This window comes from Trichosurus vulpecula, chromosome 4 (genome assembly GCF_011100635.1).
Source record: "Trichosurus vulpecula isolate mTriVul1 chromosome 4, mTriVul1.pri, whole genome shotgun sequence".
NCBI lineage: Eukaryota > Metazoa > Chordata > Mammalia > Diprotodontia > Phalangeridae > Trichosurus > Trichosurus vulpecula.
The window spans coordinates 35,507,744-35,520,759 of NC_050576.1; the positions used below are offsets into that span (position 1 = coordinate 35,507,744).

Genomic DNA, 13,016 nt, shown 5'->3' on the forward strand with positions numbered 1-13,016 from the left:
CCTGTCCCCAGAAGTCCATGGAAGAGAGTGGAAATGAGGAGCTCAGATAGAAGGGGTTCAGATACATCTTGGGGGTTATAAGTGGTCAGAGCCCTCAGGCCCTCTCACCCCCATTCCCTGAGGTGCTCACACTGATGGGCATGTTGGACTGGGCAGACCTCTGCTGCCAGGTCACAAAGAGATTCTCCATCTTCATCTGGCGCTCCAGCTCTGGGGGAAGAAGGAGAAGTATCAGTTCCTGGCCTCTTTCACAGAATCTCTAGATCTTGGATGTGAAAGCTGCCTCAGGGGCCAAGTGGTCCACCTTCTCCCTTCTACCATACCTCTCCTAGGGGCCATGGGGAGCTCACAATGCTTAGAGGAGGCCCAATTCTCTATGGACACTGGCCACTCTTCAGCTTATTGGTGCTACTCTGAGACCACACAGAACAAGGCGGATCCCCCCTTCACATCATACCTCTCCAATCTAAGCTCTATACCGTTGTCACACTGCCAGTGCTAGACCACAGGCCTGACTGACCACCCTGCTCAAGAAGCTTCAGTGAAATGTAGTGCCAGTAAACCACCAAGGGGCCTCTGCATAGCTAAGTAAAATAATAACAAAAGCTTACTTAGATGAACAAAAGGTCTAGGCTCTCAAGGGAAATCATAAAAAAGCAGGAATAAAGGGAGAATCGCACTTCAAGCACTGTCCTTAAATTATAAAGCAATAATCACTTAACTTGTATGGTGCTGCCCCACCCCCAATGGAAAAATAGATCAACGAAACACGCTAGATAAGCAAGAATCAGAAACAAAGCGGAAAATGTAAACTACTTAGAGAAGAACTTTTGTCTGACATGAACAGCTTAGAAAGTGGGAAAGCAAGCTGCCAGGAAATGAGTTTAGACCAACATCTTACACCACATACTCTAAGGAGCTCATTTATGAACATTAACCTTGAATATACAAGTCTTATCATATTTTTAAAAATAGAAAATAACAAGAAGAGGTATCTTTCACAACTATAATTGGGGGAGAATTCCTAACAAACAAGGGAGACAGATGACATAAAGTTACTTAATATTTACCTTATGTGTATTTCTTTATCTGTATACATGGGGTTTTCTAACCAGTAGAATGAAAGTTCCTTGAGGGCAGGGACTATTGTATTCATCATTGTGTACACAGAGCCCAGTAAAGGGCTTTGCTATAGACGATGTTTAATAAATGCTCGTTAAATGGAATGAACTGCATCATTGCACACCCGGCCCGCCCCCCCCCCTCCCCCCAACCTCAGCGGTCCTCTTCTGGAGATGCTCCAGCTGGAAGGCAGCACCCAGGATAGAACACAGCATTCCACATGGGGCCTTAAGAGGACAGAGGACACTGAAACCACCACCACCCTAGCCTGGAAACGAAGCCCTTCTTCAAGCAGCCCAGGAAACAGTGACTGATCTCATAGTCAACAAAAACATCCCGATCTCTTTCAAACAGACTGTGAGCCACAGCTCCTCCATCTTAGGACTTTTTGAAAGAAGCAAACACCTTGCTGTAGATCCCTATTAAAGTTCATCTGCTAAGATTCAGCCTCATGTTCTAGTCTGTCAAGACCCTCTGCAGGAGGGTGCCCCTGCAGGATTTGCCCCACCAGCGTGGCGCTGTTTGCCAAAATGCCCTTATCCAAGTCACTGAAAAATACATGCCAAGGCCTGGGGCCACTCCCTTAGAGACCTGCCAAGTAGCCTACAAACCATTAATGACCATTTGATAGGTCTGGCCTTTCAGGTAGTTTGGAATCTGATCATACAAGCGCCCAGCCTACATGCCTCTTTCATGGCCACAGGAGTAGCATGAAGACTATGTGTTCTGCTAAAATCTAGGTCTACAATGTTTTTTAGATTCAGTAGCCCTCTCAACAGAAGGAACTGAGGTGAGTCTGAACTGACCTGGTAACATTCATGTTTCTATAGCGCCTGAGGTTTGCAAAGTACTTTATAAACATTATCTGTCTTGCTCTGGATTAAATAGCATGGTGGTGTAGTGGATACTAGACTCAAGAGTCCAGGAAGATGTGGGTTCAAATTCTGTTCATAGCTGTACGACCCTGGGAAAGTCACTGAACCTTCTTCTGCCTCAGTTTCCTCCTCAGTAAAGTCAGGGTTTGACTTCAAAGGTCCCTAAGCTCTGGATCTAGGATGACACGAATCTACTCTTTGGGATCGCCATTTTCCTTTCTTTAATGATGCCTTCTGGAATTTTATTAGGAATTAAAGTGAAGGGCAATGGCCTATAGTTCCCAGACACTATTCTCTCCCCCTTCTTGAAAACTGGGACAACGTTTGTCCCGCAGAATCTCACTCGATCTTAATGTTCTTCTAGAGACCACTGACGTGGAGCCCGACGACCACACCTGCCATTCCTCAGAACTTAGGATGCGCTGCCCGAGGGCAGTGAGGCGCTTTCTTTTGTTGGTGTTCATTTGTTCAGTAGTGTCCGACTCTTTGTGACCCCATGAACCACAGCACTCCAGGCCCTTCTGCCCTCCACTATCACCCAAAGTCCGTCCAAGCACACGCTCATTGCTTCCATGACGCCCTCTATCCATCTCATCCTCTGTCGTCCCCTTTTCCTCTTGCCATCTTTCCCAACATCAGGTTTTTTCCAATGAGTCTTGTCTTCTCATTATGCGGCCAAAGTAGTTAAGTTTCAGCATCAGTATTTGCCCTTGCAGTGAACAGCCTGATCTAACTTCTTTATGTATTGACTGATTTGATCTCCTTGTTGTCCGAGGGACTCTCAAAAGTCTTCTCCAGCACCACAATTCAAAAGCGTCAATTCTGCGGGGCTCAGCTTTCCTTATAGTCCAACGCTCACAGCCATGCATGGCTGCTGGAAAAACCATGGCTTCACTATATGGACCTTGGCTGGCAAGGCAATGGATGTCTCTGCTTTTCAGCATGCTGTTCAGATTTGCCACAGCTTTCCTTCTAGGCAGCAAGCTTCTTTTAATTTCATGGCTGCATTCACCATCTGTAGTGATCTCTGAGTCCAAGAATATAAAATCTGACATTGCTTCCATGTCTTCTCCCTGTATGAGCCAGGACCAGTTGCCAAGATCTCAGCTTTTCTTTTTAAATGCTAAGTTTCGTGCCAGTTTTTACACTCTCCTCTTTCACCCTCATCGAGAGGCTTCTGCCATCGGAGTGGTTTCATCTGCATAGCTGAGATTGGTGATATTTCCCCTGGCAACCTTACTTCCAGTCTTTGATTCACCCAGCCTGGCACTGCGCACGATGTACTCTGCGTATAAGTTAAATAAATAAGGCGATGGCATACAGCCTTGTCGAGCTTCTTTCCCAATCTTAAACCAATTAGTTGTTTCACATTCAGTTCTACTGTTGTGTCTTGTCCCATATACAGGTTCTTCATATACAGGTGATCTGGCACTTCCCTCTCTTTGAGGACTCAACATGTTTTGTTGTAATCCACACTGTCAGTGTAGTCAATGAAGCAGAAGTAGATGTTTTTCTGCAACTTCCTTGTTTTCTCCATAATCCAGTGAATACTGGCAATTTGGTCTCTAGTTCTTCTGCCTCTTCAAAAACCAGCTGGCTCTTCTGGCAATCCTCGGTTCACATATTGCTGAAGCCTGGCACGCAGAATCTTAAGCATAATATTGCTGGCATGTGAAATGAGCGCAACTGTTTGGTAATTTGAACATTCCTTGACGTTGCCCATCTTTAGGACTGGGACGTAAACTAATCTTTTCCAATCCAGTGGCCACCGTTGAGTATTCCAAATTTGCTGGCATACTGAGTGCAGCACTTTAACAGCGTCGCTCAGCTGGAATTCCATCACCTCCGTTAGCCTCACTGCTTGCAATGCAATGCTTCCTAAGGCCCACTTGCCTTCATTCTCTAGGATGTCTGGCTCAAGATCAGTAACCAATGATCTTACTTCTCTTTATACCCAGGCTCACAAGTGTGGTGATATCCCTTACTCTCACTCATCCCATACAGTCAATTGGTTGCCAATATCTTGCTGTTTTTATCTCCAGAGCACTTTCTCACATAGCTACTTCCCTAACCCCCATCACTTCTCACATGGACTATTGTCATGACATCCAAATTGGTCTCCCTGGCTCAACTGTCTCCCCACTCAAATCTATCTTCCATAAAACTGCCAGTGATTTTCCTATAAGATCTAATCATGCCACCCCGCCAACTCGACAAACTCAAGTGGTACCCTGCCTCTAGAATCAAATACAAACCTCTCTGTTTGGCATTCAAAGCCCTTCACAACCCAGCCCCAACTACCTTTCCAGCTTTATTATATTTTAATCTTCTTTATATATACTATGATCCAGTCAAGCTGGCCTTCTTACTGTGCTCCTCATTCAGGGTACTCCATCTCCTATTGCCATGCCATTGCGCCAGCTGTGCCTCATACCTAGAATGCCATCCTTCCTCAACTTCACGTTTTAGCATCCTTGGGGTTTTCTTTGAGGCACCGCTCAAACACCATCTTCTGCTGGAGGCCTTTCCTGGGCCCCTAGGCCATTTGTATATATTCTGTGTATACCTTGGTAGATCCATTTGTCTCCCCAGAAGGACTATTTTGAAGGCAGGACCTCCTTGTGTCTATCTCTGCATCCTCAGCAGTAGGCAGCGCTGCAGAGTTGATGAATGCTGATTGACTGGCCCCTCCTAATGATTTCTTTTCTGCACACTCTTGGGCTGCCTCCCCCAGGCAGGGGTCAGCGACACCCTGTTGGTTTGGCCTGCCTTGCCTTTGCTGCCTCCTGTGACACATATTGGGCCTCCAGACATTGCGAGGCTTGGATGAGATAGCGGGCTGCTCAGTATTTTTGCAGAAAGGGTGAGCGGATGTCCATGTGAGTGATCATATCACAGGCGTGAGCTAAGTTCCTCATTGTCCCCATCTGTCCAGGCGCTCCATTGTCCGCTGAGCTGACAGGGCTGGCTACAGGCTTCCTTCCTGCCCATGCCCCCCAGTCCTCCCATCTCTGCTGTTCCCACCGAGGCCAGCAGGTGCAACCATTCACCCAGAATTGCGTCCTGGCCACCCCGGGGCCTGGCCTCCAAGACCCTGCTCACTGGCTGCTCTTCCGGCAGCTCTGTATGGACATTAGGAGCCATGGCTCTAGAACCCCAGCTCTTCTGGGTTTTGCTGCTGCTGCTACTGCTGTACCTCCTTCTAAAGCGTTACTAATACCTTCTGACTTTGGACATCACGGCCACATCTCCGTCACTGGCAGAGGCCTGTACCAGGGCCCCATCTCTTTCCACTGCTGCTCCCTGGGGAACACTGCCTCTGCTGACACCGTCACCACAATGCTGCTGTGGTGTGTACATCCTAGCTCACTGGCCACCAATGCCATAGTCCCCAGAACACAGGCAGGGGCCACTTCCTGCCCACACCATCCTTCCAAGCTCTTTCCTCAGACAGCAGATGCATTTTATGGGCCCTGATTAGGCACTTTCCCTCCCTGGACCTCAAGGCCTGGTCCAGAACCAAATACTTGCTCATCACCATGGCCCCTCCCTTCCAAACGAAACCCTGGCTTTGGTCTGGCCGCAGGGGTGAGCTGGCCCTAATGCTCTCCATGGAGTGAGGGCTTTGTTGGTGCCAGGCCTTGTGCTAAGGACTGGGGATGCGATGAAAAACTTCATCATCTCAGGCACCACTCTCCAGATTCCTCTGGCAGTATCATCCATGCCCACATCAAACACCAGAAGCAGCCAGTCTCCACCCTCCCAGGTTCTCTCAGGTCCTGATCTCAGGCTGGCTCTCCTGGCTTCCTCAACCCCCAGCCCCTGTTCTCTGTCCAGCTCTATCAGCTCCTGGCCTCTCTCAGTTCACTCAAACCCCAGACATAGTCCCCACCTCTTCGTTCTGCAGTCTTGATCTCCAGGAACTGCTGTCCATGATAAGTAACGGGGTCAGGCGGGCGGGGGGCTGGGCCGGGGCGGGCAGCAGCAATATCCCTCAAAGCCTCATCAAACGGCATCGTTTCAGGGGCCAGGCCTGCCCCTCCCCGGGAGGAGCCACTCAGTCGTCCCTGTTCCCGGCTTGGTGGGGGGCCAGGGCTCCGGATGAGGGTCTCGGCCTCCAGAGATGGGGTCAGGAACGGATTTGGCTCCTGGAAGAAGCTGGACTCAGAAGCTAGACATCCCCTTCTAGTCCCCTGCCCCCCAGCTGTCCAGGGTTTGAGAGCATTTGTGGAAGGAGTGGAAGGGATCACCTTGTCATCATGCCCAGGGCAGTCTAGGTGACCATAGTGATGGAAAAGGCCAAGCTTCTGGCTGAGCAGGCAGTGGACGAGGTGGGCCCGAGCATTCTGCCACTGTAAGAGGCGGCTCAGGGCACGACTGAGGGCCCCTCCAAGGTCTGGGGCCCAGTTATAGGTCAGCAGCTGCAGCTGGAAACACATGTCAGGGAGAGGCACAGGTCAGTGGGGGCAGAGCTTGTCTTGGCCACTCCTCAGCTGGGCCCCCTTGCCAGCCTTTACCTTGGTGTCCATAACCCGGAGGAGGAGGAGCCGCTGTCGGGGGGCATCTCGACCAGAGCCTTCAACTCCTGGCTCAAAGCGCTGCATGGCTTTGGGAGCTAGGGGAAGGGGAAGTATTAGCAAGGGTGTGAGGCAGCCTGGCCCTGCTGGCTCTGTCCTTCACCCCCAGAGGCACCCATCCCCCTTCCTAGGGGTGCCCCTCATCTCCATTAGCATCTATCAGCATTTATCCTCTCCTTTCCTCTGCTGACTCAGCCCCGATCTCTGCTGGTTCTCTGCCTCCAACAATGGGCACTGGCCCTCTCCTCTCCCAAAACGGTCTGTCCTCACCTCTCTGCCCCCTCCCCCATCACCATCCATCCATATCCATCTAGCCCTCACCCTGTTGGGTTGGTCTCCGCCACTGGGAGAAGTTCCGTCCCAAAAGCAGCAGATGGCGCTCAGCTCCGGGGCGGGGTGGGGGGTGCAGCTGAGCAGTGGAGCAGGGGGTGAAGGTTACAGGGTCTGGACCCCTAGAGAGTCATGAGGAAAGATCATACGGCAACTCAGCCTCAGCTCTCAAACAGCTCTGAGGGTGACTAAACAACATGACAGGACCCCAGGACCCCCTCTTGTTGGGCAGAGATGCCAAGGTGGCATAGTAGAGCCCTGGGTCTGGAGTCAGAAAGACCTGAGTTCAAATCCAGCTTCACCCCCTTAGTGGCTGTGTCACTAGACACATCACTCAACTGCTGGCTGCCTCAGTTACCTCACCTGTAAAATGAGGAAACCACCTATGTCCCAGATCAAATAAAGTGATATTTGTCCTCAGCACAGGTGCTGGAGGACAGCTGGCACTCAATAAACACCTGCTGGTTTCCTTCCTTCCCACTCCTCCCCTCATGGCTCTCCACTGATGGGATAGACCCACTCACGGCTGCTGTTCAAACATGCGGACACTGGTGTCTCCTGCCAATGAGGCCACGAGAGAAATGGTCTCAGTAAGCACAGAGGGAAGAAGGAACCGGGAAACCATGTGGGTAGAGCTTCCAGAAACAGAGGGACAACCTGTGAAGGGCAGATTGGAGAAGGGAAAGGAGCACAGGTCAGTGGGGGCAGCAGGAGTAGACCATGGCCACCATGGCTGGGCAGTTCAGGTACAGGGACAGGGTGAACCACAGATCACTGCTGGGTCTGAGAGCATCAGAGACGAGCTCGACATCCTCACCGATCTGAGCCATGAACTCCATCCAGCGCTGACCCACACGTGCAAATCCCGGATGGAGGATGCCAACCTCCCCTTCTTCCAGCTGTGCAGCCCTGCGCCTGAAGAGGGGAAGCAGCCGTGAGCCCAGCAGCAGCAGAGCCTGACCGATGACCAGGCTGATAGGCCTGTGCACTGACCACCTGCCCCACTCACCACATTTCCCAAGCCCCACATCTTGGGGAAAAAGAAAGCAGGGTTCCACTTGATCATTTACTGCACAGCAAGAAGAGGGCATCTGGATGGGGTTCTGGGCCTCGGCACTCGATCATCCTGTCCTCCCTGAAAATTGTCTTTCCTTTTTGCCCTCAATAGTGGGCAGATTCTCCTTAATTCCCTCTTTCTCAGTGAGGGGGAGGGGGAGAGACTTGAAGTGGCCTGTAAATGGTGACCGGTGGGGCACTCTCAAGGCTGGAGGAGCAGAGCTCATAGGGAGACCATCCCCACTGACTGGTGGTGCTGCTCAGCGGCAGAACGTGAACCCAGAAAGCTGGAATGTATGCCTATGGGAGTCTGCAGAAAAGGAGCTCCAGAGTGCCCCATGAGCAGAGCAGCAGCTGCTTCAGAGAGAGCATGGGGCTGTCTAGCCACCCAGGACTCTCACCATCCATCCTCACCTAATCTCCCCAACATCTTGGGTGGCCTTCCTCCAGACTGCTGTTCACTGTGAGATCCCACTATGTACCTGCCCATTGCCCTGGGGAACCCTAAACTCCGGTCCTTTCGAGATCCCGGCTCCTCATGACTCATAGCCATAGAACGTCTCTACTGGGGTGGCTATAGTGAAACTGTGTAAGTCCCCAAAGGTCACCCAGCGGCCCTCCAGCCTCCACCATCTGTTCACTTATGGGCCCAGCCACAGCGTCCATCCCAGATACACTCAGGCGTTGATGGATGACTTCCAGGGCTATCCACTACACTGCAATGTAAGGTCTAGACCAGAGGTATCAAACATATGGACTGTGGGCTGCATGTGGCCCAACAATTTGGAATACAATAAAATATAGATAACTTTACATTTTAAAATCTAGGTCAATATATAGACCATAGGGATCTAGGGATTCATGGCTCCCACTTCTATCAGAGATGGATACCACAGGTGCTCTCTGCCCATAGGTTTTTTTCACAGGGGACAGTGGAGTTGTGCTTGTGGCCTGTGGGGACCACACCAGCTAGGGGGCTCAAAGACAAAGCCATGAATGGCCACGTTGACTTCGAATGGGACAGAGAGAACCACCACTAGTTGGCAACCATTTGTGACCTTAATGCCTTAAATGGTGTCTGCAGCCTGAGATCTCTCCTCTCACACCTCTCACAGACCCTCGACAAGTTCCAACCTACAACTCAGATGCACTCTGCAGCAGGAGGGCCTTAACACTCTGCAGAGGCAGGGGCTTGTTTACAGTCAAATTCTCCATCAAGTGGGAAACTGTAAAGCTGTGGTCTGCTGCTTGTGACGGCCATGTTCATCAAGGATGCCCCCCACGTGTGAAGATTCTTCTTAGAGAAGTTATAGAAAGGAGAAAGTAGTTGTGTGGGTCAGTAATTACAGATATTTTCTGAGGCACCTTTGTTTGGTTGGTTTTTTGGGGGTTAATATAAAAGACCATGAGTTTTTTCAACTATTTGGAACCCTACCCTCTTCCTAGTATCTTAAGAATGTTTGAATGCCCTCAAAATGGCACCACTTCCACCATGAACCTCCTCTGGGCCCAGGACACAGTGCAGGGTGGGCATCTTGAGATCTGTTTTCTTCAGGGCTCTCTTCACTTCTCATAGCCCGGTGTCTCTGGCCTCACTCTTTCCAGTGCTCAGGATGCCATCCCTTGCCTTGGCACTGTTACCTGGGCTGTCTTCCAGGTCTGGAATGCACTTCTCCTTACCTCTGGCCTCCTTGGTGGAGGCCCTTCCTGCTTCCCGTGGTATGAGTCACACCCTACACAGACTACACTGTACTGGCTTCTCTTAGTCATGCATTGCTAGTCAAATGCTGGCTGCTGGAGGGCAGGGACACTTTCCACAGGTCACAGCAACCCCAGGCCTGGCCCATAGTTTGGGCTAAATTAATGCTCATGGCACTGTGCTGCCATGGCTCTAGGGTGGGGGGTAACTCCCAGGGAATGAGGACTGGATTTTGGGAATCACTATACAGGGCTAGATCCTTCTGTCACCTGAGAACCTGTGACCCCAGCCTCCCTACCTCCTACGCATACCTGTGACCCTGAGCACCCAGCTCTGGGGCTGGGGGACGCTCTGGTCCCCCTGGGGGCCGGACACTCTCAGTCTTGTGACGCCTCCGTCCTCGGGTCTCTTCTGACCTTTCCAGTACAATGTCATCTGTTGTCTTTGGGGAACCAAGGTCCCCACATTCAACTTTACTCTGAAGGGAGTAAAAGCCATGAGGGAGAAAAGTCAGTGGGGCAAGTGATGGCAGGGGGAAGAAGAGAGGAGATCCTTCCCCTCCCTCTTCCTTGCCCATGAGCTACATGGGCCCATTTACAAGCAAGATGGGAGAGAGGATGCTGAAGGGATAAGGAGAGATGTCAGCTTCCCGCCTCCACCTTCCCTTGCCCTTACCAGCATATCCCAGAAGCTGCGCCGGCCCATTTTGCTTGGGGGAGTGACAGGCTCTCCTGGGCTCGGGGCTGGTGGGAAGGGGAGAGGGGAGGTGCTGGCTGGATCCCCTGGACTCCTGGCTTCCAGTGAAACACTCCGTGGGCTCCCTGGGGACACCAGAATTGATGGCCTTCAGGTGTCTGCCCCTCCTAAGGGCCAGGGCAGGGCCCAGGGTAGGGGTATACCTGGCAGGGCCTCCTCTACACACAGAGGGGCTGGCAGCAGACGGAGCTCCATGACAGTATCAGCCAAAGCATGTCGGGTGGCTCCACGTAATTTTTCTTCTAGCTGCAGGCGGCTGATGTTCCCTTTCTCCCATATATCCAATCGCAGCTGCAGGTCCTGGCGCTGACCTGGGTGGAGGGAAAATTGGGGTGATCAGATGAAGCCAAGCCCACCACCCCCAGGTCCCCTCCCGCTGCCCTCTTTGGGCCTACCTGCAGTGGCACTGTTGGGAGGGGTGGGGCAGCAGGTAACCCTGGTAAGACTCTCAAACTCTGTCTCCTGTAGCAGGTCCAGGGGGCTTGGGGAAGGAGGAGGCCAGAGCCCCAGTGAAATGGGGGCTCCCCCCTCATCCATGAAGGACAGTGCGATACAGGCAACCCCTACACCAAAAGATTTAAATAGATAAGAGTCTCCAGGGAATGCCCTGCCCCACTATACCTCACACAACTTCAGGGACCCTCCCCACCCCTGCCATCCCCGCTCCAGATCCCCAAGGCTTCCATCTGAGAGGAGAGCAGGTACCTTTTCCCCCAGTGCCTTGGCCACCAGGCTTGTTGTAGAGATAAATATCAGAGTCAGGAAGGCCACTAGGAGGGTGGAAAGGGTGCTGGGAAAGAACAAAGCTCCAGATGAAATCAAGTTGACCCCAGGAAGGCAGGTTCTCAGTCCCTCCACCCAGGGGTGTTTACCAATGAAAAGATATCCCTCAAGCTCAAGAGAAGTGGAGGACACACTAGTGGAGCAGTAGGGCCTCTCCTTGCCCAGAGCCACAGGCCATGGCAAAACCATCCTGTCCCTCCAGCTCCCTGGACAGGCGGACTCTCCATGAGAATGGCAGCTCCCTGAGGAGAGGGTGTATCGGGCCTGCTTGTATCTGTGTCCCCTCCTGTCCCACTTCTCATCCCATGGCCTAATTCATGGAGGTGTTAGGGGGAGGAACAAAGCAAAGACACAGCTGGGAGTACACAGGGAAGACAACAGAGGAGACACACCCTGCCTCGGCAGAAAGAGGAAAGAGAGGGGCGGTTTGGGAAGGAGATACCAAGTCTGACCAAGAGCAAGGGAAAGAGAGGGGCAGTTTAAGAAGGGGATGCCAAGTCTGACCAGAGCACGGGAGAGGGGCGGTTTCGGAAGGTGATGCTGAGTCTGAGAAAGAGCACGCAACAGAGCAGTGACTGGGGGACTCATGTCCAGACGTCTGCTGGGGCCTGCTTCCCGACCAATGCAGGGCAGGACATAACTGCCTGACTTGCATCAGTAATAGTTCAGCCGTAGAAAGGTGAAGGGACAAACTAGGGACAATGCCACCTTGTAAGATTCTCCCTTACAGAGCAAAATTAGTAGAAACAGTGGGAGCCTGAGGAGAAGGCATCGTTCCATCCCAGAGTGTGCAACAGGACAGTCTGACATGCACGCAAGTCTGAGGAAAGCAGACTTCAAAGGGTTGGGAAGAAAGATGGGGAAGAGGCCATGGAGTAAAATGCTTTAGGGAAGGCCAGCCCAGGATGGAAAGGAGATACTGAAGAAAGTGTCCAAAGAGGAGGAAAACTAGGACTTGTTTGAAGAGACTGATGTAGATGCATAGGGAACTCACCAGCCAAGTTAGATTTTTAAAAGAAACATACAGAAGATGGAAACGAGGCCAGGGCCACAGAGGACATCTCTAGGGCCTGTCACAGGCCTGTAAAAACAGTGTGAGGAAAAAGGCTAACGCCTGCAATGAGCCAAGGCTGGTGAGGGAAGACGCCAAGGACAAGAAAAAGGTTCCTTTGTTTAGGCTGTGCTGGGGAAAGAGGAGGATCTGAGAATCAGCTAGATCGGCTGAACTCCACTGAGCCTGCCATCCGCCCCGCTGAAGTTAGCAGGGTGATGAGGTAGCTAGAAAACCCCTCACGAGATTTGGGGTTGCCTTGACAGGGGCTGAGTTTCCAAAACAGAGGAGACTGTCCCACTGCCCTTGGCCCTGGTCAGACACCACCTGGAGCCCAGTGGTCAGTTCTGGGCACCACAGATTAGGAAGGACATTGATAAGGTGAAGAGGATCCAGAGGTGGGCATGCAGGATGGGGAAGGGCCTTAAGTGCGTGACATATGAGAAAATGGGACACGCTGGTCGTAGAGAAGATTAGACTCTGCCTGGGGGGGAGGGAAGTGCTATCTTCTGGCACAGGAAGGGCAGCCGTGGGAGGGGGCATCAGTGGCCAAGAGGCCAAAGGAGGTAGGACGTCAGGAAGAACCTGCTGGCCATGAGAGTTACCCACGTGTGGAAGGGGCTGCCTCAGGGAGAGGCGCTTGCTCCTCTTTGGAAGTCTTCAGGCAGAAGCCGGACACTCCTTTGCAAGGACATGGGAGAGGGCTTCTTCCTGTGCTGTTTGGATTGGCAGCTGCTGAGGTGGTTAGACTCTGTGCTTGTGGGGTC

The 13,016-nt window shown here is 51.9% G+C and overlaps 1 protein-coding gene across 3 annotated transcripts in view; it reads right to left on the reverse strand.

Moving 5' to 3' along the window:
* SZT2 (SZT2 subunit of KICSTOR complex) overlaps positions 1–13,016 on the reverse strand; it is a 77,737-nt gene that overhangs the window by 13,297 nt on the left and 51,424 nt on the right. For all 3 annotated transcript variants that reach the window (XM_036754611.1, XM_036754612.1, XM_036754610.1), the window contains exons 49-60: positions 11,121–11,205; positions 10,811–10,978; positions 10,559–10,726; positions 10,335–10,480; positions 9,971–10,137; positions 7,722–7,819; positions 7,429–7,561; positions 6,896–7,026; positions 6,515–6,612; positions 6,248–6,424; positions 5,890–6,145; positions 131–210 (exon numbers count right to left, since the gene is read on the reverse strand). In XM_036754611.1, coding sequence (XP_036610506.1) covers positions 131–210; positions 5,890–6,145; positions 6,248–6,424; positions 6,515–6,612; positions 6,896–7,026; positions 7,429–7,561; positions 7,722–7,819; positions 9,971–10,137; positions 10,335–10,480; positions 10,559–10,726; positions 10,811–10,978; positions 11,121–11,205 — 1,707 coding nt within the window. The remainder of the gene's footprint in view (positions 1–130; positions 211–5,889; positions 6,146–6,247; positions 6,425–6,514; positions 6,613–6,895; positions 7,027–7,428; positions 7,562–7,721; positions 7,820–9,970; positions 10,138–10,334; positions 10,481–10,558; positions 10,727–10,810; positions 10,979–11,120; positions 11,206–13,016) is intronic.